At 41.2% G+C, this 26,513-nt stretch overlaps 2 protein-coding genes across 3 annotated transcripts in view; one reads left to right on the plus strand and one right to left on the minus strand.

Moving 5' to 3' along the window:
• The window catches only part of IFT74 (intraflagellar transport 74), a 247,745-nt gene that overhangs the window by 137,952 nt on the left and 83,280 nt on the right, over positions 1-26,513 (plus strand). The gene's annotated exons all lie outside the window — the stretch shown is intronic.
• CAAP1 (caspase activity and apoptosis inhibitor 1) lies at positions 982-25,060 on the minus strand. Of its 2 annotated transcripts, XM_081176897.1 has the most exons (7): positions 24,651-25,060; positions 22,675-22,875; positions 16,467-16,551; positions 14,922-15,000; positions 9,773-9,846; positions 8,047-8,084; positions 2,166-2,526 (listed from the first exon to the last, which is right to left on the minus strand). In XM_081176897.1, exons 1-7 carry the CDS (start codon positions 24,774-24,776, stop codon positions 2,395-2,397), a joined length of 735 nt encoding a protein of 244 aa, XP_081033023.1. In that variant the 5' UTR covers positions 24,777-25,060; the 3' UTR covers positions 2,166-2,394. The 2 variants fall into 2 exon arrangements, with proteins under 2 accessions (XP_081033022.1, XP_081033023.1); XM_081176896.1 differs by lacking the exon at positions 8,047-8,084 and having other exon boundaries at positions 982-2,526; positions 24,651-24,907.

Genomic DNA, 26,513 nt, shown 5'->3' on the forward strand with positions numbered 1-26,513 from the left:
AAATATCCCCCAACTGCTGTGCTAAATGGAAAAATCTGGGGTCAGGGATGCCCCTTGCTGATCACCAAAAACACCCCAGATTTATTTATTTATTCACAGTTAATGTAACGGTTATTTCATTAGATTTATACCTCTATTATAACTGACGGCTGAAGGGAAGGTGTTGTTTTTTTAGTGAGATCAATTGCACTTCATTTTTAAGACATCGTAAGGAAATCCACTTGCTAAAAAACAGTGCCCAGTGGTGAATCAATACAAGGAATGCCCAGGAGATATTTTAGATACTTTATTTTTCTAGACTATTGCTTCAAGAATTCACAATGGTCAGTGAAGCTTCTGCATTCAGAAATAAACCCAACACTTTACCACTCTAGTACTGACAGCTGAGATTTCTGTTAAATCACAGCTGAAGAGATAGTTTTGACAATGACTCTAATTTCATGTGAAAAATTTGAAATGTATGAGCTTAGTAAGACAGAGATGGTATCTATCACAAGAAAAAGCTTAGATGCCTTCCTTGTTCATCCCCCCACCAAGTGGTGTCAACAACCATCTACAAAATAAAACACAGTATTAACACTTCCTTGATTATACCAAAACTCCATCAACTTTTCTTCTAAGTTTCCCTGCATCATTACCGGATCAGTTCTTTCCCCCCCAAATTTCCTCCCTCACTTAACTGTCCCTTCTGCTCCCCAACCAAGGTGATGAAAAATCCCCATTTTTCTCATTCAAGCCAACTCTGTTTCCTTCCAGTCTTTAATGCACGAAATTGATGGTCCCCATTTTTCACTCAGTTCAATGCTAGGCTCAGCAAGCTTTTCCTTTCTCCAACCCAAACATTCAAGCTTAAGGAGGCAGGAGAACAAAATAATGCAATTTAAAATGAGTATTTATTGTTCAACCAGCAGTCACTAGCCAGCCAGCCTCTGCTATGCCACACCATGCAACCTGCTGGTACTTCCACCCATTTTTTAAAAAAATTAATCAACCTGAGCATGCACTGAAATGTATAGTCAAATGTATTTATTAATACATGTTGATCTCCCACACTTTTTGGCCGTTTTCAAAGCAGCAGGTATTGGTGTGCCTTGCACCCTGAATAAGGAGTCATAAATTTTTAAATGTCTTTTTCCCCCTGCAATCAGTACAGACTTACTTCAAAACAAAACCTCAGGACACCGACATTTTAAGTCTTAGTCGCTTTGCTTCATAACGTACAGGATAGACACGTGTAACAACTACCCCAACTGCATATAAATATCTACTTTTGCATTGTCAAAACGTCCTATCTAGTCCTAGGAAAGGGTCTTCCTAGGCTGAGTTTACAAATTACATTTAAACATATTAAGTCTATAACTTAACATTAACAATGCACTTAAGGGATTAAAAATGAACTTGTAACATGTCCTGGAAAGCTGGACACTACACACATAACTACAGTCAAGCACCAGAAATTCGTTTTAAAGAGTGTGTTTTAGGATGCACCCACATCATTACTTAAACTCACTAAAAATTAAGAGAGACAGTAACTGTATTGTTTCAAACTATACAGATTATGAATGCACATGGGCTGGCACCAGAAGCTGCCAAGACCTATTAAGGGCTCCACAGACTGCACTACCGTCTTGGCTCCCTTGGCATAGGGCATACAATATTTTGCTCATAAACTGAACCCAACGAAAACAAGCAATCTGGGTCTCAACTGCTGGTGCAAGGGATTTCTCAATATACATGCCTGATAGGCCTCCATCTCTAAGGAGCGGTGGTCTGTTTCTTTCTCCCCAACTGAACCTCCGCAGAATGCTGAAGTAAGCCCTAAGAAGGCCTTACATTGTTCCCCAATTATTCTGCAAAGCACCGGGATTTAGCAAGAGATGCATATGATCTACAACCATTTCCCAATTCGTGTTGAGGGCGGTGGGAGGGAAGGGGGGAAATCCAACACAAAGAGAGAAAATGGCCAGTTGAGTCAAACAGCGTCAAGCCTCTCCACTTGTGCAAGAGTCACACAGTTCTGATGGCAGTGACAAACTGCTGCCAACTTCTTCAGCCATGGGTCACGATACACAAAGGGCTCGAATGAGGAATGTCAAAACCGGTTCAAATATATTTTAGCACTGAAGGGAGCCGACATCACACCCATCAGAACAAATGCAGACATCTTGCAAATGAAACAGCCCTGGGGCTATTTTTTTACATCTCCGGCTTTCATGAGAGCCTTAATAGCCCTGGCTCGCATCTCAAGCTCCAGGAGTTCCAGCTGCTGTGCTGATGGCTGGACATCATCTGTTGGAGGAACCGCCAAAGTTGCTGCCTTTGGCTCCTTTGGGGAGGATTCTGCAAGCCCCAGGATCTCATTCACGCTTTTCTCAATGTCCTTCTGGAGGTCGTCTATTGGACCATCTCCACTTCTGACAGTCCTTTCCAGCCCATCTGAATTATCTTCCTCATTGCATGGGCCTTCAATGTCACTGTCGTACGCATCTGCGTTGATGCTGAGAACATCGCTGTCTTCTCCTTTGCCTGTAACACAAAATTAACAGAAAAGAAGAATTCAGAAGCCCTTTAAAAATAAAATAAAATTGGCTTTTCATCTTGTGAAACATTTCCTCTGCATACAAATACTCCTTTGCATAGATTTAAGGTATAGGAAAGGTCATCTATAAATTAAAATCAACAGTTTCTCTCTTTCCTCCCCTCCCCCAGCTTTAAGACTGATCTAATTTAGACAAGTTTTAATGCATTTTTATTCCAATTTAGGAGAACATGCAGTAGACCAGAGCAGCAGCGCTTGGAAAATTTATTCCATCGTATGGAATTGCATGATCTATTTTCCTAATTAAAATGTCATAAGGTTTTATATCACAAGGACGCCTCTGCATTACAAAATGAAAGTTGATGTGGGGAGCCTTTGGGGCTGACTGCTGTTTATTATTTTAGAAGTGAATTTAATTCCTGAAGTGCAGTTTAAAAATACTCCTAAAATTCTCGTGTACATTGCAACAAAATAAAATGAGGGTACGGATATCAGCGTGGCAATACACTTATTAAGAGATATCTGTGCAAAGACTTTTAATGAAGTGTTTCAATTTAAGTTATCTCAAAAACAATTACAGCGTTCCTATTTGTTCAATTATGATTAAAAACATGGGCTGGGATCCAAAGAACTACTTTGGACATGACCTCAAGGTTTGAAAATTTGAAAAGGCCCTTTGAATGCCAAAGCTGCATTCTGCAGTAGTTCACTGGGCTTTTGAAATCCCAGCAGTTCCAAGGGAAAATAAATCATGGAAGATGGTGAACTAGGGTTCTAGAAACACAAGCCCCAAACTCCCTGAGGTGCACAGAACTAGGGTTCCCTTTCTCTGGACCCAGGCAATGGTCTTTAGGAAAATGTAACAGAACATGATGCAAGGAAACAAGTTTGAATCTGACATGACAAATACTCATAATAAAGCATATATTTCTTTTGACATCTTGTCCTCAGGTACTATGTACATGTGATCATTTATCTCTGGAGGTTCTCCATTAAAACTTATATTTGTTAAATGCACAATAAGCCATTACAAAATGCAAAAAGTGTTAAACTTATTTGCTATGGAGAAATGTGTCTGATAGCACCTTAGATGAACTTTTAATAAGCTGTTTATTACAAAATGGCATGTGTATTTCCTTGAGGAACATAAAATCCGGGGTGTGACTATCAAAAAATTACTGAAAGTGAATTGTATCAAATCTATGGAACTGATCTATCAAGGACTGGCGCGCGCACACACACATATGCAAATGAGGACACGTCAAATGACACACATGCACCTAGAAGCAACCGTGTCATCAGGCTACGGTAGAGGAGAAATGGGACTTCAGAACCTCTCCATCAACAGCTGAGCCATCAGCAACATTCAGCTCCTCCTCTCTCCTTGAATGCTCTCCATTCCAGGTGGCCATTTCAAGAGTTCTACAACTAAGTACTGCTCAGGTTTCCTTTTTTCCTCCTCCCTCCCAATACCTTTCCTTTTTTAGTTGTGTCCTTTAGACTGAAGCTTGAAGGCAGGGATTTATGGGTATCTGTAAGCCATTCAATGAGCTTTCCCCCTTCTTTTTGCTGAACAGCAGAGAAAATACTTTAAATGTATGAACCAGCCCTTGTTCAATGTATGGAGGCATAACACATTCGCTGTGACACATCCCAACCGACAATTATAGCCTAGGCAAAATTCAGAATTCACTACCTATATTAAAAAGCTGGATTCGAAGACTACTTAACCATTGGTACCTCTTAAAGGACATATGGCCTATTATGGTAAAGATCAATATGTTGCTCTTTGGGAGATTCTTTATGTGCAATGTTTTTAAAGAGACAATGAGAAAACCTTGTCAAGAATTTACACGCAGCCTGGCAACAGCAAAGTGATAAAACACACAACTGTTCATTTGCACAATTTACTGCAGGAGGCCATGGCATTACGTTCCTCTGGAATGTGTGCATTCTCTGTAAGCCTTACAGTTTAAGGCCTTGATACACAGATTTGGAGTTGGTTAGGCTGAAGGTTTACACTTGCCCATTTTTATCCATTCTGCCTACAATATAAATGTCACTAATAGCCGCCACAATTATCAATGAAACCTCAAGAGTTTTAAATTGATGTGTGGATTAAAACACAAGATAGCTTTTCAGCTCACTCTGAAAAGTCTAAAGTAACACGGCATTCATTTGAGAGCTCCTATATGCCATTTATGATAATAAAAGGATAGCAGTAGATTAGAACACTCTGAAATAATTAACGTGTTTATCAATACTCTTCTGTCATTTTCTTCTTGGAGATTCTGGTTTTTAATTAGCCCTTCCCCACTTGGTCCCAAATATTTTCTTTTACTGGATGGCTTTTGCAGAACTTAGCAGTTTCCCCTCTTCTACCCTCTCCTTTCAAATCTCCAAGGCTTGAAGTGTTATTGATCTGGTACTATTGCTCATCAGCACCACAGTCACTGATATACTGGAAACCAATACAAAGCAGCCTCTGAATTGCGGTTCCCGGGGATCAAACAACCCCAGCCCTAGTAAAGCTCTGTTTATAAAGGGAATGCTGGTTAATCAGATAACAAAAAATTAAACCTTGGTATCCTTAAAATTAGACGTGGTTGATTTGACTCTCAAATTTTAATCAAGATGGGATACAATCAGCTGCACAGAAAGAATGGATTCTCTGGACATTTCACATGACTTTTACTATATTCCTAACATATCTGTTAGGGAAAAGCAAAATGCCACCGCCCATCTGCTTGTTCCCCCAGGGATTTTTCAGGAACCACATTAATTTCTTTAGCTCCCCCATCTACAAAAAGGCAATGGCAATGGCTCCATCCAATATCTTCTGCTTTGTCACTGTGAAGATAGATGATGCCAACTTTTATTACAGGGTGGATAGTTCTGAACCCTGAGCCACTTTGTGCAGAATGAAGTAGCCCCTAAGAATCTGGAAGCAGGTTACTCCAGCCTTTTATAACCATCAGTTGCAGCAAGTATGTTGTAAGTAGCAGGTGCAGCAGGGATCCATGGCATTTTGGGGAAGAATCAGGGGTCCTGTGGACCTTGTTCTAGGGGTATCAGGGTTCATTCTCCTTCCATCCAATGAATGAACTCCATGTATTTCCAGGAAGGGCTCCATGCATCACAAACTGAGCCCCCCGCCACTAACTGCCTACTCCTTGGTCACCAATGGAGCAGGTGCATGGGGCTGCAATTCAGACCACAATGTGCATCTGTGTGCTGCAAAGATGTCCCTCATTTGTAGTGCACAGAGACCTTTTGTGGGATGGATCATGAGGAGGAGATGGTGAGACAAAGACGCATGGTGAGGACTGAGAGAGAGGGATCTTGGTTCAGGGAACTGAACAGCCCAATCCCATACTTTGATCTTGACCTCGGACACTTGCATGAATGGTTGGCAACCACTAAGTCATAAACAAGAACCATGATCCAGAGAAATTATGCAACAATGTCTGTCTGCCAAGACTCCCACAGCACCCAGAATGTCATAGATTTGTAATGTGCCCATACCATATCTGGCAACAGAATTGTATTGCTGATACTGCCAGGCTTTTCACAAATTGCTAATAGGCAAAGTTTCATTTTTGCAAAAGTCCCAAGAGGATTATTCACCATTCTTTGGCCTTATAATGAGAATGAAAACGAAGAACTAGAAATACATGTGCTGGCCTCTGCTTATCATGAAAGTTTCTAGATTCTAGAGGCGTGTTGCTGTGCTGTTAAATATTTCAGCGCCTTTGGCTATAATAGTATACTGTATCACAAGGCTAGCTACATGGATGTGAGGGTTTATTTTGGAAAATGGGATGGAGTAGTAAAAACCTCTCCATACACATAAAAGGCAATATTCTCTGCTTGATCTTTATACTGGGTACTTTCCATTCTCAGCAAGTCCTCTACAAAGACTGAGCAGCAGAATACATACTACTGAAATTAATCTGTGCTGGTTCCAAAATGAGTTGAAGGAAGACTAGTTTTCCTCTCAAGACAAAAGTAGGAGGAAAGGCTTTAGAAATTCTAGCCTGGCTTTTAAATCTTTTTAGAAAGAAATATCGCAACTTTCTTTGTGTGTGTATGGGTCATGTGTTTATGAGCAAGGAAGAAAATCTTTAGAAAAGCATATTTTCTTTGACTTTTTATGATATAACTGGTATCTGGAGGGGGAAGAAAAATCAATACCGAACACTAAGAGAAATGTATAATAAATGTTCTTCCTCTGCAAAATAGGAGGCAGCTTTCCATAAAGTAACTAGAAAGTAAACCATTCCACATGTAGCAGTTTTACAAATATTAGAAATATACATAGACAATTGTAGCCTGTAAATATATTATGAGGAAATCAGCAAAACCCATGCTTTTAAAAAACACATACAGAATAACACAACTGATTCAAGAAAATGTGAGAACAAAGCCAAGCTAACCTTTAATTGTGTACTATATTATTGCATAAGAGCCTGACCAACTTAAGAGTTATTAAGTATGCTGTATGTTTGCAAAATCAGATCAACTGAACACAGCATTGATCTGATGAGCTTTAAAATGCACACAACAACAAAAGGTGAAAGAAGTTAGATTACATTAGTCTAATTATGAGGGAGATGGTCAAGGCTATAAAACTCTAAGTCAAACGGCCACAGTTGGGGTTTCTTGTTCCTCTGACAAGTCTACCAAGACCTATGAAACAATGGTTTTAAAAGCTGCTGTTAGAAACTTATGCAAAATATGTCATCACCACAGTCTTCTGAGGAGCAGTTCTCAAAAACAATCAAATAGCGAACTTTGATCCGCAAGGCGTTGTTTTTACTCTTCACCACACATTGCCTACAATAAGGCAGGCATGAACTCAAAACATCTTCCGACTGCTTTTAACTTGCTAGAGAAGTGTGTGAAAGATCAAAGAAATGGGAATCAATAGGATTAAGGAATGGAAATTCTTTTGCTTTGCTTCAGGGCACTAGTCCATATTTACTTAATGCATTGTTCAAGTGAACAGAACATCTCCAAAGCGAGAGTACATTCTCAACGGAATAAGGCTGGTTCAAAGTTCAGAAGCAATGTTCCAGCACACTCCTCTCCTATTGCCAAAGGCCAACGGATCCAAGTGAAAGGGCACTGACCCGAGGGAATGAGACAAAACTATTTTTTATAGAAATCATTTATCCTTCTGCTGGAGAATAAGAAGTTACCTAAACCAGGCTTAAAGGTACAATCAGCCTGGGCTCTCTACAGAGTTGAAATCTCCATGGAAGTACAATGCACAATAATCACATAGCCCTACTGCCCTAACAAATGTTTAATTAGCTGAACTGCTTCATTTCCCCCCTTTTTTTGCAGCTGTAATTTTACATAGTAATAAAAGTCTCTGATGGCATTTTTCTCATTATCTTTTTCATTTTGATAACTTGTATTTATTCTTTCAACTAGGATTGCGAAATTCATTTCCAGGCACTTAATTTCTCTTTCTTAACCACTTTTCACTCATTTCTGCTTACCCCTTGGCTCTCGTACTTTTCATCTTCAGCATCACAGACTGCAGTGTGGAAGAACAGTTGCTAAGTTTTACCATTTATGCCTGCACAGTCTCAAAAAAGCTCTTTAAAAGCTAACATCCTGACTAGCACTGTTGTCATTGCCCAGAGCCATCACGAAACCAGTGGCTGATAAAGTCATAAAAAGGACAAAGAAGCAATCACCTGCAACAGTCATCAATTCCCTCTGATAGCAGAGAAGGAAGAGAGGAAGTCTGCAGGAGACATGTCAATTCAGAGGTCATTCCAGAGAGTGCAACAAGCAATATTTAAAGCAGTCTTCACAAAGTCACAGCATCCTGCTAATCACTTGGCTGCCTTATGAGACCATTTTAATCAAGTTCAATTCCCCCTATTAGCTATTTTTACCATCTTTAAGGAAGAATGGGGCACTTCTTTCTAAAGAGCTGTAAGTAATTACTGGGGATATTTCCTGTGGCAATAAGATACAGAATGATCCTTCCCCATGGCTTGCAGCATGCCTGTCACAACTAGGCAAAGAGGTGAAAACGATGGCAGGCACAAACCCACACAATACATTAGGACTCAGTATTTGGGTTCACGCTGGTGTTTCGCTGATGGGTTAAACCCAGACAACCAACAAAACAACTCCTTTTGTTCCCTGTGTGATCCTAAGTCCACTCTCTTCTTCTTCCAAACTTCTTCCTCCTGGGTGAACAGCAGAGATGGAGTGCGAGTTTTGCCCTCATCCCAATAGTTTCCTTAAGTACCACACTTCTTCTTGTAGGAACAAAGGACAATCTTTCACTTACACGAAAGGAAGTAAAGGGGTATACTCAGGGGCACCAGTATGGGTAGTGATTAAATCTGCCCTTGGTATGGAGCGATAGAAGCAGCTCCTTCCCATCATGTTGACAGAAGCTTGGATACTTTGTGCAATGGGAGCTCCCGCTATATACTGCACCAAATAAACAATGCTCTAAATCTGGGACCCTATTGCACTATATCTCCCAGAGTCAAAGGGGAAAGGCTTGAGCCTTCCCACATGAAACTGCCCATAAAAGACGCCCCCCCCCAACATTCCTCCACACACTCTTGGGCACCTCCAAAGAGGGCACAGCTATGAAAATAGGCGGCTTGATTCTGAGAGGCCGTTGTATGTTTTGGAAAAAACACCTTACTCCCACCCCTTGCTCAGATGGTAAAACAAGATGCCAGAGGTGGGTGGTATGCTAGGGAAGACGTATCAAGAAGAGGAGAAATGGGTTTGGGGAAAAGTCAGGAGCTCTAGATTGGATCACTACTCCTATCAAATATGACAACAAGTACAAATAACTCCCAGAGATGGATTCGATCTTCGTTACAGTCTAGAATGACTAAAAAGCATAATCCACAGCCAAAGATGTAAAGAAGAACTTGCACCACAAAGTCATGTTTAGTGAAAATGTAAAAAAGAAAGAAAGAAAAGGGAACCACAGCCCACATGCTTGCCCAAAATGCTGACAAACTCCTGGGTTTCATTTGACAACTAGCTAGAGAAGGGGCTCCTAATGTCTGAAATTCAATTATATCTTCCAAAGAAAGTTATTCTATCATGCATCATTGTTTCATTTGCAGAGATGACCCAGAGCATTTGTTTCGAGGCAAGTAACATTACATTATTGCTACTGCTCTATTCAGAATGCCAAACGCAGAGGCGGCAACGTTTAAAGCCTTCTGCAGTTCCTACCTTGCTTTGAGTCCAAAGCTTCCAGTTTGTTGTCTTCCTTCAAAGAAGAAGTAGAATCTATACTATTGTCTTGCCTGAGAACAAACAAGAATACATTTCAGTTAGTATACCTTTTATGTTTATAAAAAAAGCATTTCATATGCATACTCTCGTGCCCCCACATTTCATTGTTTGCTTTATTTTGTGAAGCAGGCCTTGCTTATTCAGGCAGTAGTACTGATAATTTCCTTTCTTCTCAAGTTTCATACGGCTGCCTGGAATGTAATGCTCTTTCCCCAAAGATATAGGGCTAGTCCAGTTAATGTAATTATATCACTTACAGGGTAAGCAGTGCCTGCCCAGTTGGGGACACAACTATAGGAATATGTCAATTTTTCTCAATCAGAAATCAGTTTTAACTGCACCCAAGAAGAGTAAACAGAACAGAAACTGAGTGTTATAGAAAACATTGTTTTGAGGACAAGAAAACATCTCTGGCTAGCCCAATACACAACTCACCAGACCACCAAAGCTATACCAATATTTCCCCTACCATGTGACAAGATCTTGTTTTTATCAAAGGCAGAGCAAAATAACTCCACTAAGCCCGAGAAGAAAATTCAACTAATCTCTCCATCGTGGACTCAGGCAGTATGCATTCGTAAATAAACCATATATCCTAAAGACAAAATGACAAACTAAAAAAATTCGTTAAAAAATTCATAAAAAAACCCCCTACAAGTGCCGATTTTACTTTCCCCCTCAGTGTGGTGGAGCAATCCAAATTAGACATGTTCTAAGGCAAGGAAAACATCCTCTTCTGAAATGCCAGCCTAACTCTTGCCTTCCAATGAGAAGAACCACCTACCGTATTTTTCGCCCTATAGGATGCACTTTTTCCCCTCCAAAAATGAAGGGGGAATGTGTGTGCCTCCTATGGGGCGAATGCAGGCTTTCGCTGAAGCCTGGAGAGCAAGAGGGGTCAGTGCATACCGACCCCTCTCGCTCTCCAGGCTTCAGGAAGCTATCCGCAAGCCCTGGGAGCCCGGTGGGAGTTCCCGTGGGCTCCCAAGGCTTGTGAATAGCAGCCTGTTCTGGGGGCTGGGGTCAGGGGAAGCTCGGGCTTCCCCCGCCCCAACCCCGTGCCTGGGGGAGAATTTTTTTTTTCTTTCCCCCCCCCAAAAAAAACTAGGTGTGCTCTATGGGCCGGTGCGCCCTATAGGGCAAAAAATACGGTAGTTGGAGTTGTCTGACCAAGCCGGTAACCTACAGAGATATGCTGCATTAAGGTGACAAGAGTTGGAGCTACAAGTTCCAGGTACAAATCTTGGTTCAGTCAAGAACTCCATGGTTTATTTCACACAGCTCACCCCCTAAAGATTAATAAGGGATCTGCTTTGCAGGACAGTTGTAAGTATTACTGAGATAAAAGTTATGTTAAATGCTTTGAAAACTTGGAAAGTACACTGTATTAACAGTATTGTATCCCCAGAGCTGCCTTATACGAAGCCAGACCACTGGCTCATACAAGGTTTCCTACAGGATTATCACCAGTAGATGTTTGGGATCAAACCCAAGACCACCTTAATGCAAAGCATGTGGTTTACTGCTGAGTTACAGTGCCAAAAAGCAATGCATTCCTTGTCCATTTCCCCAGAATTGCCACCGCTGTTTTTCCAAAAGAAGAACCTCGCTGAAGAACGAGAAAGAAAAAGACAGCCCCCAAACAGCCCCGAGAACATCTGTGCTTGTGAAAGATACAGAACATCACCAAAAGAGACCCTAACTGTGAAGTATCTTTGGTTGATGCCACTGCTATCAGGGGAAGAATCTGGAAAGCAAGTTCCTTGAAAAACATCAATAGGAGGAAAGAGCTCTCCAGTAAGGCAACTGCAGAAACACACAGAGAAAACCTGTGGACGATAGGGGAACTGGGCACAGACGTCCTGCCGAGGGATTAGGCATCTGCCCCACAAAACAGCAGATCCTAACTCTACTTACAGTGTTCATTGACGCTGCTGCACAGCAATGTATTTATAATTGCTGAGATTAATACTACAACCACACTACTGATCATTAATTTTAAAAGTAATCTAGTCTCTGCCAGAAAAGGGGAAAAGGTATTTTCAGACATGAACCCACTGGATCATTAAGAGAGAAGAGCAAGGCAAGGATGCAACCTGCAAAACCGCAAGGTGCAGCCAAACTCCCAGACTTAAGAGGGCAAATCTTCAAAACAGCCTTGCGTATTATACAATCTGCAGAAAAATTGAACCCACATTTTGGGGTGGGATGGCGTGATGCTGGTTTAGCTATTTCTACACGTTCTCACCAAAATTTGACACATTGTTTTCTGTTTCAAAGGATGGGGAAATAACTCAGAAAGTGCTAAAAAGGATGACATTTCATCTGCTATCTCGCCATGATGTTCAACTGTCTTTATACAAAGCATGAAAGCAAATGAAAGACTGTAAGACACACTTGAGGAAACAGGATACAGCTCTCCACAGGATTTCAAAATCATGGAAGGCAAGTCCAATTGTTGAGTTTAATGAGCATTTTAGCCATAAAATTATTTTATATTCATCTAACCAATTTCATACCTCAGCTACTTTGTCTAAAATTTGTAATGTACGTATTATGTTAATATGCACACAATCAAAGCATCCAGCTTGCAGGGAGGAGTTAAATTTAACATTACAAGGTGTCATCCTAACTTACATTTCAGAGGTTTAACTCTAATGGCGTGTGTCCACCTCTGTTAAGTATTGTAACTAAACTATGATTAAAGATAATTTTTAAAATGGGGGTGCATATATAAGCGATTCATTTTTAACCAGATCCCTGAAAAATAATCTATCTGTCCTCAAAGAAGAAACCTTTTTCCTATTGCCCCTGGATTTGTCTCCACAAGCCTCCTTGACTAACTTAATAGGGAAGCTGCCAAATATTCCAATGGGCTCCTCTCATCTCAATTCACTTCTGTTCAGTACCAGGTGCTGCTACAGATTCAGCCCTCAAGGTAAAGTTTTCCTATTGAACCCCCAAACCTATGAAATTATTATAGATATTAAGACATTTACAAAGAACATATAGATGCGTGTGTGTGTGTGTGCAGGGCAGCAATCATTTCATGATTATGAAGGAGAAAATTGATACTGGGTTCAGAATGAAACATTGGCTTCCATTCAAAAAAAACAACAGCAACTAAACTTCAAGCCTTTAAGGTTTCAAAGGTAAATTTCAAACCTATGAGAAGCAGAGTCATGAAAGAGCACCAAATGTGGGAAAATAAGTTGGATTTAGGCTACAGCAAGCATTTTGGCCAGAAGGCTATATTCACCCTTGGCCAACCCACTGGGAAAATACATGATGAGCAGAGCGGAAGAGGAAACTCTCCTCCCACAGCTGATGGGGATGCAAACTGGCCTCTCCTTGTTCATCAAATCAATCATTTGATGAATGAGGAGGAAGTGGTTTGCATCCCCACCAGGGTGCTGGGCTGGGCAGACAGGCTGAAACTTCCTTGGCACAAAATTTTATTTATCCCGATCCAGAATATCTGAAGCTGTTTGGTGCAAGGTGTGTACAACCCTGAGCATCGGTACAGACCTAGCGCACTACAGGAAAAGGAACCTGGCAATTGTGTCCCTGGCATTCGTACCCCTCATTCCTAACCAACCACAGGATGAAGACATCGGCTCCTAAATGAGTGATAATGCTGTTATCAAGTATTGCTCATTGGCAAACAGGGATGATCTGGCACAGTCATCTGGTTTGCAGAAGGAAAATGTATCAAAGGATATCTGCTCTAGGATAATAAAGCTCCTGCTGTCCGGAGTCATCCTGCCAAATTTTGTTCAGGAATCAGGATTGTTCATTTGGCAAGAGCCTCAACAACAAGTTCTTGATTTCCAATTATGCAGCTTATTTTAAATACTGGTCATGGAAATGGTGGTTTTCAACATATGAGCTGTACCAAGTTTTCTGACCCTTGAACAGTGCACTGCAAAACTAGCTGCAGAAACTATGCGGTACCTGCTTGAGATCAACCACTTTGGTAGAAAGGTACACATACTAATACAGACAATCTGCTGTCCAAAACACTTTGTCACTGAGCAATTCTTATGCTGTCATAAAAAGGCTTCTTGATGTAATGGCGCAACTCTTAAGTTTAATACACATGCATTTTCTGCCATCTTGTGGCCAAATGTTGCATAGATTAGATGCTCTTTTTTGGATGCTTAGTATTAACCGAAATAACTAGCTGATATGCGAGTCACTTAGTACATCTTGTTCACACTGACAGCACAATCACATGCATTTCTACTCAGAAGTAATCCCCACTGAGCTCAATGGGATTTACTCCCAGGCAACTGTAAAAACTGCCATTTAAATGTTGATTCCCACCAAGAAGAACCCATACTATGCTACTCGTAAGCAGCCACCGAAAAGAGGCTTGGTAACCCAAGAACTTCTCCCAACCCTATTACATAACAAAATGAATCAAAATTCTCCACGCTATTTTAACCCTAGCAATTAACAGCCAACCTAAAATGAAAAGATCCTATTTGCAGCCATGGGATGGGCAACAAGCTGATTACAGGCAACTCCCATTTTGCACATGTTCAAAGCATGCATGACCCTGAACATGTGTGACATTTTCAGATCAGGAAGAGCATGGAACAGGCTCCATCAGCACGCACAATTACCCGAATGCAAACCAACCCACCCCCACAAATTGGGGGTTACCTGTATGCAAACAGTCTTGGATTTGGTTGTGTTTCCTACTTTATGCCGTGATTTAAGAGCAGCTGCATACATACCCTTGTACCGTAGGATCTGATGGAGGATACAATTAGGATTCTCTGTTCAAGGCACTTTGGGCTTCAGAAGATTTTGCCAATTTAACTAACATTTCAACGGGATCTCACCAAGGCTCACTGGGTTTTTACAAATGCTCAGCAAGGTTCACGAAAGTTTCACCTGAAGTTTCATTTCACTAATGTTTTGCAAATTTCCCCCAGAGTTTTTGCAGCAGTTCAGCCAAGATTTCACCATGGGTTTATCTGGGATTTCACCAACACTTCAAAACGAAATTGTCAGCACAAACTTTTAAATAGACTCTCAGAGGACAGTTAAATTAAATTTGCTCATCACAATTACTTACTGGCTGATAGATTCAACTGCTGTCTTCTCTTCCCCACCATTAGCCTCTTCATCACTGTCGGAGTCATTTTCATTCTCACCTTGAAATACAACGTCAATGTGAGATGCTATACAGTGTGGCAGCATTTTTCTGCCTCATTAATACATGCATCAGTAAATACTGTTATGACTGTCAAATGAAGAGACACAGCCCACCTGCTTGACTAAGGTACTCAACAGAAACCATTTGGAGCTGTAGTCTGTGAGGGAGACAGTGGCCTGAGTTTTGAAGATGGCTGGCAATAAGGAACCATAGCACGTCCCAAGGCTATATTGTTTGGAGTGCCTGGGGTAGGGGGGGATACGATGCTTCAATGAGCAGCAATAAGTGTCTGGCTGCTTCTCTGCACCTCCATGCTTAACTTGGTATCTTTGCAAGCAAACAACTATTACAAACACAGAGTAAGTCCTCAGTACTTTCACCACAAGGAAAAAGAATCCATGTAAAAGGTTTCCCTGGGAAATTTCTGTCACTCGGGTAAGAGAAAAAAAATGCCACCCAGTCTTTGCCAAAGGAATAATATAAAATTAACCCTATCTTCTGTTACAACACAGCCATTTATATTAAACTATTGTAGTAGTATTTGTACAAAAAACAGGTATTCCTTTTTCTTATGCAAACACACATACACACACATATGTAATACAGGCCACAGAGTCTGTTTAAGGACCTGTTCTCATACTAAAGCTCTGAGTAGTCTATAGATAGAACATATATTCAGCAACACATTTAAAAGTGTCGGGCAACTTCTGTAACAGAAGTTCAGCACTAAAGCTAAAAGGGTAACTAACAAGGAGGAGATAAAACTATTTTAAAAAATTAAGCACGATCATAGGTAAAGGTAAAGTGACCCCTGACCATTAGGTCCAGTCGTGACTGACCCTGGGGATGCGGCGCTCATCTCGCTTTCTTGGCCGAGGGAGCCGGTGTACAGCTTCCGGGTCATGTGGCCAGCATGACTAAGCCGCTTTTGGCGAACCAGAGCAGCACACGGAAACACCGTTTACCTTCCTGCCGGAGCGGTACCTATTTGTCTACTTGCACTTTGACGTGCTTTCGAACTGCTAGGTTGGCAGGAGCAGGGACTGAGCAATGGGAACTCACCCCGTGGTGGGGATTCGAACCACCGACCTTTGGATTGGCAAGTCCTAGGCTCTGTGGTTTAACCCACAGCGCCACCCACATCCCTAGAACAATCATACAATGCTCATTAATGTAGATAACTGATGGAAAGCTTATGGGGGCTGGTTTTCCAGTCCTCAGAACAAAAAGGAAAGCCTAATATAACCACAAGTAGATCTCTTGTGAGCAGCTCCTCTGAACACTGTAGCCATTAATTTTAAGTCTCTCTATAACAGGATTCCAAGTCATGACTGCCCTCATTTGCTCAAAGCTTCTCTTCCGATCCATCCTCTAGGTAATTGCCATGCTTCTCTGCTACATCAAGCAACCATGTACAGTACTTGGTGTTCATTAGGAGCTCCAATATGATACAGTATTGCCTACCTTCAAGAATTCTCAATAACTTCTTCTCAGACAGGAGCTCCAACTGTTCAAGACAAAGCCTTTTGATTTCTTCTATTGAACAGCCCTACGGAAAGAGAGGTGGGACAGTTATAAACAGTGCCTGCAATTAGCCAGATGCCATGCGCATTTTGCACCTGACTATCAGACACTTGCAACCAAGCAATCCTGGTTTAAGGTGCCGTTTGGCACCTAGCTTTTATATGTGAGTTTCTAACACTAGTTACGCACTAAGGGCCAGATTCAACTAGTTGAGCTAGCAGGAGCCAACAGGAGGAGTCCTGTCTCTGGAAGAGTTGGGAAAACTTCCAAAATGAGAAGTTGGGGAAGAGAGGAGACCACTCCGTTCAGTGGCAGGTGATCTCCTTAGTGCTTGTTTGAATTTCACCTTTCTTTCTTTTTTAATAAAGACAACAACATAATAATAACATCATCATCATCAGTTTTTTATTTGTACCCCGCCCTCCCCAACCAGGTACATACAATCTGGACACTAAACCCAAACTTAAAACATTATGATCTGAATTAGAAATTTTATTAAGACGGTTTTGCAAAAAGACAATGTTAAGGAAGTAGCAAAGTATGCCAGATCTGAACCCTGGCTTTCTTCTTAGGTTTTGCAAGGCAGACACTGCAGCCAGTCGTGCTCTCTTCTGACGGAAGGCATTCTAATCCAGCAGGGGCGTATGTTGGCAGAAAGGGTAGCCCCCTGTGCACATACCCCAATCTGCTCAAGAGCGCTGGGGGGGCCCTTTGAACGGTGTGGCAAGCGCAGCAGGGGATTGCAGGAGAAAGGAAGAAACTGCAAAAATTACCTCTCCCCTCTTTTTCACCTCATGGACGTTTCTGCTGGATCAAACAGCCTTCTGTCAGTGGGGGTCATACAATTAAATACAACCCAAGGGCACTTCTCAAATTCCCTAATGCTGGCAGTTGGAGATGGGTATTCCAGCCACTGTTTCTAATTAGTATTGCTTGAATAAAAAGAAGAAGAAGAAATACAACTTTCTGAAAAATATCACTCTCCCTAATAAGGCTTTCGGTATCTTATGTTTTCACTCCTGGTAGGTAACTGTGTTAAGTCTGCTGCAGCAAAAGAACAGTCTTGTGCCATAAGATTCTTAAACCTTTAATACATTCTTTTTCATAAAAATCATTCAGAAGACTTCTTGTTCGTACTTTACACTTAACAGAGAATTTTAGTGGACCAGCCCGTGAAGAATTATACAGGTAGTTTAAACCTTAATTATGAGAAACGGGGCTAATACAGATATAATGTAACAAGTGTTATGAGGCACCAGCCTTGGAAACACACTTTCCTGTAATACTACCCCTTCCTGGAATTAAATTTTATCATTTGCCAGCATCAAATTAACTGTGATTAAGGCTAACCAAGGTTTCCCTTACCCTAAGATTTAAATCCACTTCAAACTCTTGTATAATTTATTAAAATGTGCTTCCCTTTTCTTTATTTTTTTGGAAGAGTTAAGTGAAGAGAAAATAAAATTCAACCAGTAAGTTTTGTTGATGTTCCTGAGAAGATCTGAGAAGTTAGAACAATGGAGTACCAGGCTCCTTCCCCGATGCAGGCTGGCTTTTCCAAGAAGCATAGCATTGCAGATCAATGTTCTGTTTTGAATTACCTTATCCAGCTGTTAGTGGTCCCTCAAAAAAGCAGTATGTCACATTTATTAATCCCTCATTTGCCTTTGACTCAATTGATCGGCATCACCAATAAGAGTAGCAGCTCATTTTTTGCAGAAACATATTGACGTATGACCAACCTTCCCAGGTCTGCAGCACTAAAGTGGGCACAGCCAACTGGTTGATATTTCCTAGCAAGAGACCCATGATGCAATTTCTGCTAAAGATGCCTAAATGGATTTTGAACATGTAAAGAATTCCAAGTCTTCATTCTGGTACATTAAAATTGCATCTGATCACAAAAAGTGTTATTTTCCTGCAGGAACTAATCCCCCCCCCCATTAGACATGCATTTACCCAGTTCAGATTTTGAACTATGTCCACAGAACAGCTGACCAGTAAATTATTTAATAAGCCAACATATGACCATCTTTGTGTATGTTGATCAGGCCAGATTAAAGACATTGTGTGTTGTATTTTTTATTGCCCCTATAAAATCCACCTAGGAAGATTCCTCTATTCAAAGTTTTTTTAAGAAGGTCAATCAGATTATTTCAAAAACATAGGGCTGCAAGCTGATGTATACAACTTTGTAATCTAAAGGATAACATTCTCACTACCTGCACATGTAGAGCTATGGGCTACGTTATAGATCCAAAGCAGTGTTGACTCTGCCAAGGAGATTTTTAAAAATCTAAATTATCTGGGGAGTGTTAAAATTTTAAGTTTCAATCATTTGCAGTTCTAAAATTTGAAATGAATTGTCTTTCTGTGTGTGAGAGAGAGATTTATATTGTAATAGACACTGGCTACATACAACAAAAATCTGACTGAGTTAACAGTGTTTTTTAGCATTTCCGTCAATTCCCATCTTCCCGAACTCCTTGCCTGATGGAGTCAAGATTCTACATAATCCCATATCTATGGTAGACTTGTAAACAGCCACTAGGCTGAGAAGTTCCTACAAATTTCTCTTCACAGGCTTTTAAAGCCATGAACATGGCAGCATGGGAACATGGGAGAACAAGGACTAACTAAAACATTTGGGAGGTAGCAACATTTCCAAGGCTGCTCTATGGAGTCTACCAGGGCCAGCCCACCCATGAGGCAAGGTGGGTCAACTCCCTCAGGTGGTAGCAAACCCTCCAAGTGTCCCTATTTTCCAGGACCAGTCCCAGATTTAGAGAAGCCACCCTGGTTTCTGATTAGATCTGTCCTGTTTTCCCTTGGGACATTCCTATTTTCATCGGAGAAATGTTGGAAGGTACTGGAGTTATGTGAACCCGAGCCAAGGAGATATACATACACCCTTGGAAGGCATCTAAAGGCAACCCTGTATAGGGAAGGGTTTTTTTAATGTTTAATGTTTTATATATGTTGGAAGCCACCCAGAGTGGCTGGGGCAACCCAGTCAGATGGATGGGGTATAAATACAGTGGTGCCTCGCAAGACGAAATTAATTCGTTCCGCAAGTTTTGCCGTCTAGCGAATTTTTCGTCTTGCGAAGCACGGTTTTAACGGTTTAACAAAGTCGCAAAACGTTTTCGTCTTGCGAAGCAAGCCCATAGGGAAATTCGTCTTGCGAGGCAAATCGCAAACGGAAAAACCTTTCGTCTAGCGAGTTTTTTGTCTTGCGAGGCATTCGTCTTGCGAGGTACCACTGTAAATTGATATTAATATTACTAGGACATCCCTGTTTTCACTTGAGAAATGTTGAGAGGGTATGTGGTATGTGTAGCTTCCAAGCAATGCATGGCCCGCTGCCGCAGTAACAGCAATGGCCGTGGCACATTCCTTGGAGGCCAGATCTGCTCTCTCTGTAGCCCTGCTATGCTGCCTATACAGCAGCCTCTCTGCCCTGGAGGGGGGAGGTGCCGTTTTGTAGTTTTCCTCAGGTGCCAAAATGTATTAGGCCAGACCTGGTGTCTGCAGTGGAAGAGGAGCTCAGTGTAGCTGGCAGGCAAAGTGTTGCTATGGAATCTGCTCTGCAACCCTAGAGATGAACTACAAGAAAAACAGCATGGTTAAGGGAGCGTTTCTGTTCCCAGTCCAAATTTTACAAAATCCTTTTTCTCCAGAAATGTTGAGACAAGATTAGTATATCATAAAAATGAACATACGTGCTTTTCTTGCCAACTGGAGCATTCTATTATATTCTTATAAATAGCCAGAATTCTTATTGTGTGGTTTTTACTTTATTTTTAAATCCTGCCTGCCCCCAACTTCAAGTTGCTTTATTTTCAAGCAAGGATGTCTTAAGTCTGTTGGGAGTAGTGTTCTTTTTTAATTATAAATTACTTATTTATAAACTGCCAGGCTGCCACACTCATCTCTGATGGTGTTATGTCCAATTAAAGAAAAATTTCAACATCCCTGTGGAAATGCTATAATTATATACTACATTATTCCATATGCCACAGTAATTAAGGTTATTTACATTTGCAGCCTGCTTCATTCCGAGGGCTCTACAACAGTATTTATTAAAACACACACATACACAAATATATAAACTCTGAAAGCCTTTGTAGCAGTCTGATCTCAGTACTTGCTAAACTAGCTTGTAAGTGCATAGGATACACACTGAATAGAGTTGCAAGTTTTAATTGACAAGTTAATCAATTAAAGCTTAGGTTGATTAATCAGTGCAATACCATTTTAATAGGCAAAAGTACATTTTAATTGGTGGGGTTTTGAGGGCACATGCCCATTTTTACGGCTATTCAAATTCTTGTGTGCTACTGTAACACTCAAAGAGAAAATGGACTCACCTGTTTCCTTTCAACAATGTGAAGCAGCTTTTGTTTATTACAATGTTTCATAAACTAATGATAGCTGAGACACACTATCTTAGGGAATGAAAACTTAACCCAAATTAAACACTAATAAGTAGCACTTACCAGTGGAGGAACCCATTCTCTATGGGAGTCACTTTCTCAGTGTGCCTTCTGGTTGGGAAAATGCAGCCCCTAACTAGTGACTCATGCAGAGAATTGATGTGCTACCTCTTCTGTGGCAAGAAGGGCACTTAGGGCACACAGAAGCCTTTCTCGAATACATTAAATAGGGCAAATTAGAAGTGCTCTTGAACAACAGAATTTAGGAATTCCTGAGTTACTAAATTATAAATGATCATACTCTACTTTCAGTTTCTTAGAAAGATACCTACATTAAATGTTGTTTAAACTGCAAATTGATTTAGCAATAATCAATTAACCAACCCCTTAAAAAAGAAGATGCATCAACTAAAAATTCTCTAATTAGTTGATAGTCCCAACGTGGAAAACTGTGCCATTCTGAAACACAGGCCATGGTGTTATGTTGGCGAAAGCCAACATTTAAACATGAGATTTGGATATAGGTTCCCTCTTTATGGCAATGTAGTGTGACACATGTATGTATGTGTTTGTTTGTTTGTTTGTTTGTTTGTTATTGTATATTCTACCCTTCTCTCCCTGAGCTGTTTCCACACTACGTGGAACTACTATGTGACTTTAAGAATGGGTGGTGGTTTTTCTCTTCCCTCCTTATTCCCTTTCCCTTTTGTGTCATGTCTTGTGGGCTGTAAGTCTGCAGGCAGGCTTATTTTTATTGATCTTATATAAACTCTGGGAGCCTGTACAGTTAAAGAGCATGATAATAACACCTTCAATAAATATTTAAAATATAAATGCAAGCATGGCTCCTTAAAAAGTAAATCTGACCCCTTTATATTTTTAATTGAATCTATGCATGTACAGTCGTACCTTGGTTCTGAAATGCCTTGCAATTCGAACATTTTGGCTCCCGAACGCCACAAACCCGGAAGTGAGTGTTCTGGTTTGTGAATGTTTTCTGGAAGCTGAATGCCTGACACAGCTTCCGTGACTTCCGATTGAGTGCAGGGAGCTCCTGCAGCCAATCAGAAGGCGCGCCTTGGTTTTTGAATGTTTTTGGAAGTTGAACGGACTTCCAGAACAGTTTCCGTTGGAGAACCAAGGTACAACTGAATCCAGTATCATAGCCATAATTAAAGAAAAAGAAGAAATGATCAAGGAAATAACCATAGCAATGTTCAAATTAAAATTAAGGATTTCAGTGCGTAAAAAAAGTCCCCTTTCCAATGAAGCACCAAAACTTTTCAGAGTTTCCTTACTATCTCAAAAGCTAGCCAACTGCACGTCAGGGTAATAAATTTATAATAAATATATACTGTTTAATTTCTACTGTACAGATGTCCACAGAAGGATAATGACTATTACACTATGTGCAGTTAAGCTACTGAAAACCCACTTGAATGGAATTTAAGCAACCTCTACGGAGCCAACAGGGCAGCACACCTTTAATTTTTGAAATATTTTTTCAATCCTGATATAAGAGCATATTTTAACTGTGGAATGAAGAAGCAGGGTTAGATGGTATCAGAGTGGTTATAAATAAATAAAATCCAGAGCATGTAGCAAGAGGCTTAACCTTTGTTACAGAGCATTCAGATCACTCCCTATTCCTGATAAATGCTGAAACGGTTCAGCTTTCTCCAAAATTTGCCAGAATAGATATATTTCAGTACCTTTAAGACATCAGGCAGCATTTTCTGCACTTTCTTCTCTCCTATGATACAAAAGCACTGATGAAGCATTTCCTTCTTATCTGTGATGTAGAAACTAACTGGCTTCAATTGCACGCTGAGATCTAATCCACCTTCTTCTAGGTCACTGGATTCTTCTTCCACATCCTCATTTTCTGGAATTTGTGAAGTACATTTTGTTTCCTAAATGATGACACAGAAAACTGTTTCAGTCATGACCCAACACAAAACACTTGCTTATGTCGTAATATCGGCAACTAAGCTTTGACTACAGAAGGAACACTGCAAGCCATTTCATGTCTACTCAGAAGTAAGTCCCACAAGGTTAGATGGGTCTTACTCCCAGGATATAGGATTACAGCCTGAATCAACGAAGCTTCTTATATAGGCTCCTAATACTGTAGTCCAAAATACAAATGCAATGTTTAAGATGCTCCATAAAGTTGGTGTTCAGTTTTGCATTTTGAAGTTACAGTGGTACCTCTGGTTACGTACTTAATTCGTTCCGGAGGTCCGTTCTTAACCTGAAACTGTTCTTAACCTGAAGTACCGCTTTAGCTAATGGGGCCTCCCACTACTACTGCGCCACCACCACACGATTTCTGTTCTCGTCCTGAAGCAAAGTTCTTAACCCGTGTACTATTTCTGGGTTAGCGGAGTCTGTAACCTGAAGCGTAAGTAACCTGAAGCATATGTAACCCGAGGTACCCCTGTACTTGAAAGATCATATAGTTAGCAAAGAAGTTTACAGGTGAATGCTGCAAAAGGAAATCCACCAGGATAGTTATCTCTCAAAATATTATGCCACCCAGTAAAAGGAACTGAGAATATGTTCGGGGGGGCAGGGGGGATGAAACAACACATTCAAAGCACTTTGGTTACTATCTCTGTTCTTCTCACACCAGCCCTGTAAGGCAGGCTGGTACTGTCATCAGAATTACAGGCAAGAGTTGAACTCAAGATATAGCAGTCTGGCCTGTGGACACCTTGTGAATTCATGGCTGTGAAATTGGAGTATCTGGATCATATTTTTAAAGTTGCAAACCTACTTGGGAGTAAGCCTTAATTCAAAGTAAACATGCATAGGAGTGGTCAGAAAGCCGCTCCCTAACACCAGATCTTAAGAATGTTAATGTAGCATACAATTAATGTACTAATAACTTCCTTGCAAAAAATAGTGATGCCTTCTAACTTAAAAAAAACTTTTAACAAATTCATGATGCAAGTTAGGTCTGTCAGTGGCTCTTAATCAGGACAGCTAAAAGCAGAACCATATTGAGAAGCGTAGTCACGTTTGTGATTAGAAGTTACTGGAGTAAAAAACAAACATGGGGATGATTATGCTCCACAGTTAAGCTGTCCAGACGGGCTGGGGAAACACCCCCAGATGGGCGGGGTATAAATATATTATTATTTTTTTATTATTATTAATAATAGTTAGTTGAAGACAAAAATGTTAACCTTGCTAGGCTGTTAGTCAAATTGATCAAAGCAATTCATAATTTTACCACCACTATTCAAATTTTGAATATAAACGTTTTTGGTAGTTCTTATTTGATTTTTGTAAAGCTCCCCCCCCCCATTTTGGGTTTCCACCTTGTGATGTGCTGCAACAGATTCTGTATAAAGCTGGGTTACTCTAGGACGAAAACTGGGTCGCAAACAAGTAAACGGAACAGCTGTTCATAGCAAATGGACACAAGTCCAGGAATATGGGGGACGTTGCTTCAAAAATCTCATGAAGCTGAATCCAAACATAATATAAAATAGTAATAATAAGAAGAAGAAGAAGTGCCATCCACGTAAGCTGTGCTTTACAAATACTAAAAGGTCCACTCCCAGTGCTTTTAGAAAACAACTATAAGAAGCGCGCGGGGGGCGTGGCCGCCAAGGCACCTTGCGCACGCGCATACCAGCCCGGCTCCGCCTTCCCTCAGGGCGGCCCAGGCGGCGGTTACCTCGGCCAGGCCTTGAAGCGGCTCGATGCTCCGGCGTTTCCTCTCGGTGCCTCCGCCTTCTTCGTCCAGGCAGCCCAGGCGGGAGCGGTGCCGCTTCTTCTCCTTGGGAAACTTGCGCCCCGTCATGACGGCGACCCGAGAGAACTGGCGTCGGCCGCGCCCTCTTCTCGCGAGCCTCTCGTCACAGAGCGAGCGAGCGGGGCGTTGACGGCGTAATATATCAGCGGCCCGACGACGCTTTCGCCCGCCCGCCGTGCGTGCGTCGCGCTTTGACGACGTCACCCGCGCCGCCCAGCCAACGTAGAGCTAGTGAAGAGAGGAAGAGGCAGAGTGGCCCGTTGTGGAGAGGCCGGAGGTTCCGGTTCCAGCTGGTCCAGAGTGGGAGAGGTTGGGGCAGAAGTGGAGGCAGGTGGAGTTCGAATCTGCCTTTATTGCATGTGGGAAAAGTGATAAACGATAAAATGATAAAATAAAAATGCCCGCCTTGTTTCATGTGGAAAAGAGATTTTATTGAAATCTAAAATAAAATATATAATGGAATATAATATAATGGAATATAAATAAAATAAAAATACCCACCTTATTTCGTGTGGAAAATAGGATCCTTTAGATTTCAATAAAATAGAACATATAATGTAATATAGTATCAAAAAAATACCCACCTTATTTCATGTGGAAAAGAGGACCCTTTAGATCTTAATAATATAAAATATATAATTTAATAAATAAAATAAAAAACTCATATTATTTCATGTGGAAAATTGGATCCTTTAGACTTCTATAAAATAAAATGAAAATACCCATCCTACTATATATCACATGTTCCCATGTTGCAAGCTCTTAAATACTGCTTAATGCTGCAGCCCAGGTTGGTCAGGACTTCCAGCCCAAAGTCTTCTGTAAACCCTTCAGGTTGCAGTCAAAATTCAGCCTCCGCTCGACTCAGATTTCATAGAATCATAGTGGTGGAAGGGACACTATCTGAGGGTTATCCAGTCCAACCCCCTGCAATGCAGGAATTTCAACCACAGCACCCAGGGGACAGATGGCCAGCCAACTTCTGCTTAGAAACCTCCAAAAAAAAAGGAGAGTCCACAACCTCCCTAAAATATCACCATATACTGTGTGTGTGTGTGTGTGTGTGTGTGTGGTGCCTACATTATGCATGGACTGTTTGCATGGCAACAAGTGCAAATGGCTTTGGATACCTATTAGGTCCATAAATTACCATATAGCATATGTTCAGCAGAAAAACAGCGACAATTTGTTGTTGACAAAGAACAGCTGGGCATATGAGGGCCTTCTTGGTGGTGGCGCCCACCCTGTGGAACACCCTCCCATCAGATGTCAAGGCAATAAGCAACTATATGACTTTTAAAAGATATCTTGGGAGCCCAAGGTTTCTTAAAGGGGGGTTGATACTTGACCCCCTTAGGGGATCTAAGGGACTGGGCAGGGGGTGTATAAGGACCTGGGGTGGAAATGCCCAGACTCTGAGGTCCACCTCCGAAATTAAAAACTATCTGACTTTTAAAAGACATCTGAAGGCAGCCCTGTTTAGGGAAGTTTTTGATGTTTGGCGTTTTATTGTGTTTTTAATATTCGGTTGGAAGCTCTCCAGAGTGGCTGGGGAAACCCAGTCAGATAGGCGAGGTATAAACTATTATGATGATGATGATGTAAAAGGCCCCATTACCTTCAGTAGCTTAGGGCCTCATCAAACCTAAATCCAGCCCTGTGTGGGGCTCATGTGTTTCTCATTGGCATTTGGCTGGCTCCTGTGAGTAGAGCAAAGCTATACTTATGTTCTCTGGCCGTTCTCAAGACAACTCATCCGCAATGTCTCAGCCTATATGGTTCTTT

The sequence above is a fragment of the Podarcis bocagei genome, assembly GCF_964188305.1.
Source record: "Podarcis bocagei genome assembly, chromosome: 17".
Lineage (NCBI taxonomy): Eukaryota > Metazoa > Chordata > Lepidosauria > Squamata > Lacertidae > Podarcis > Podarcis bocagei.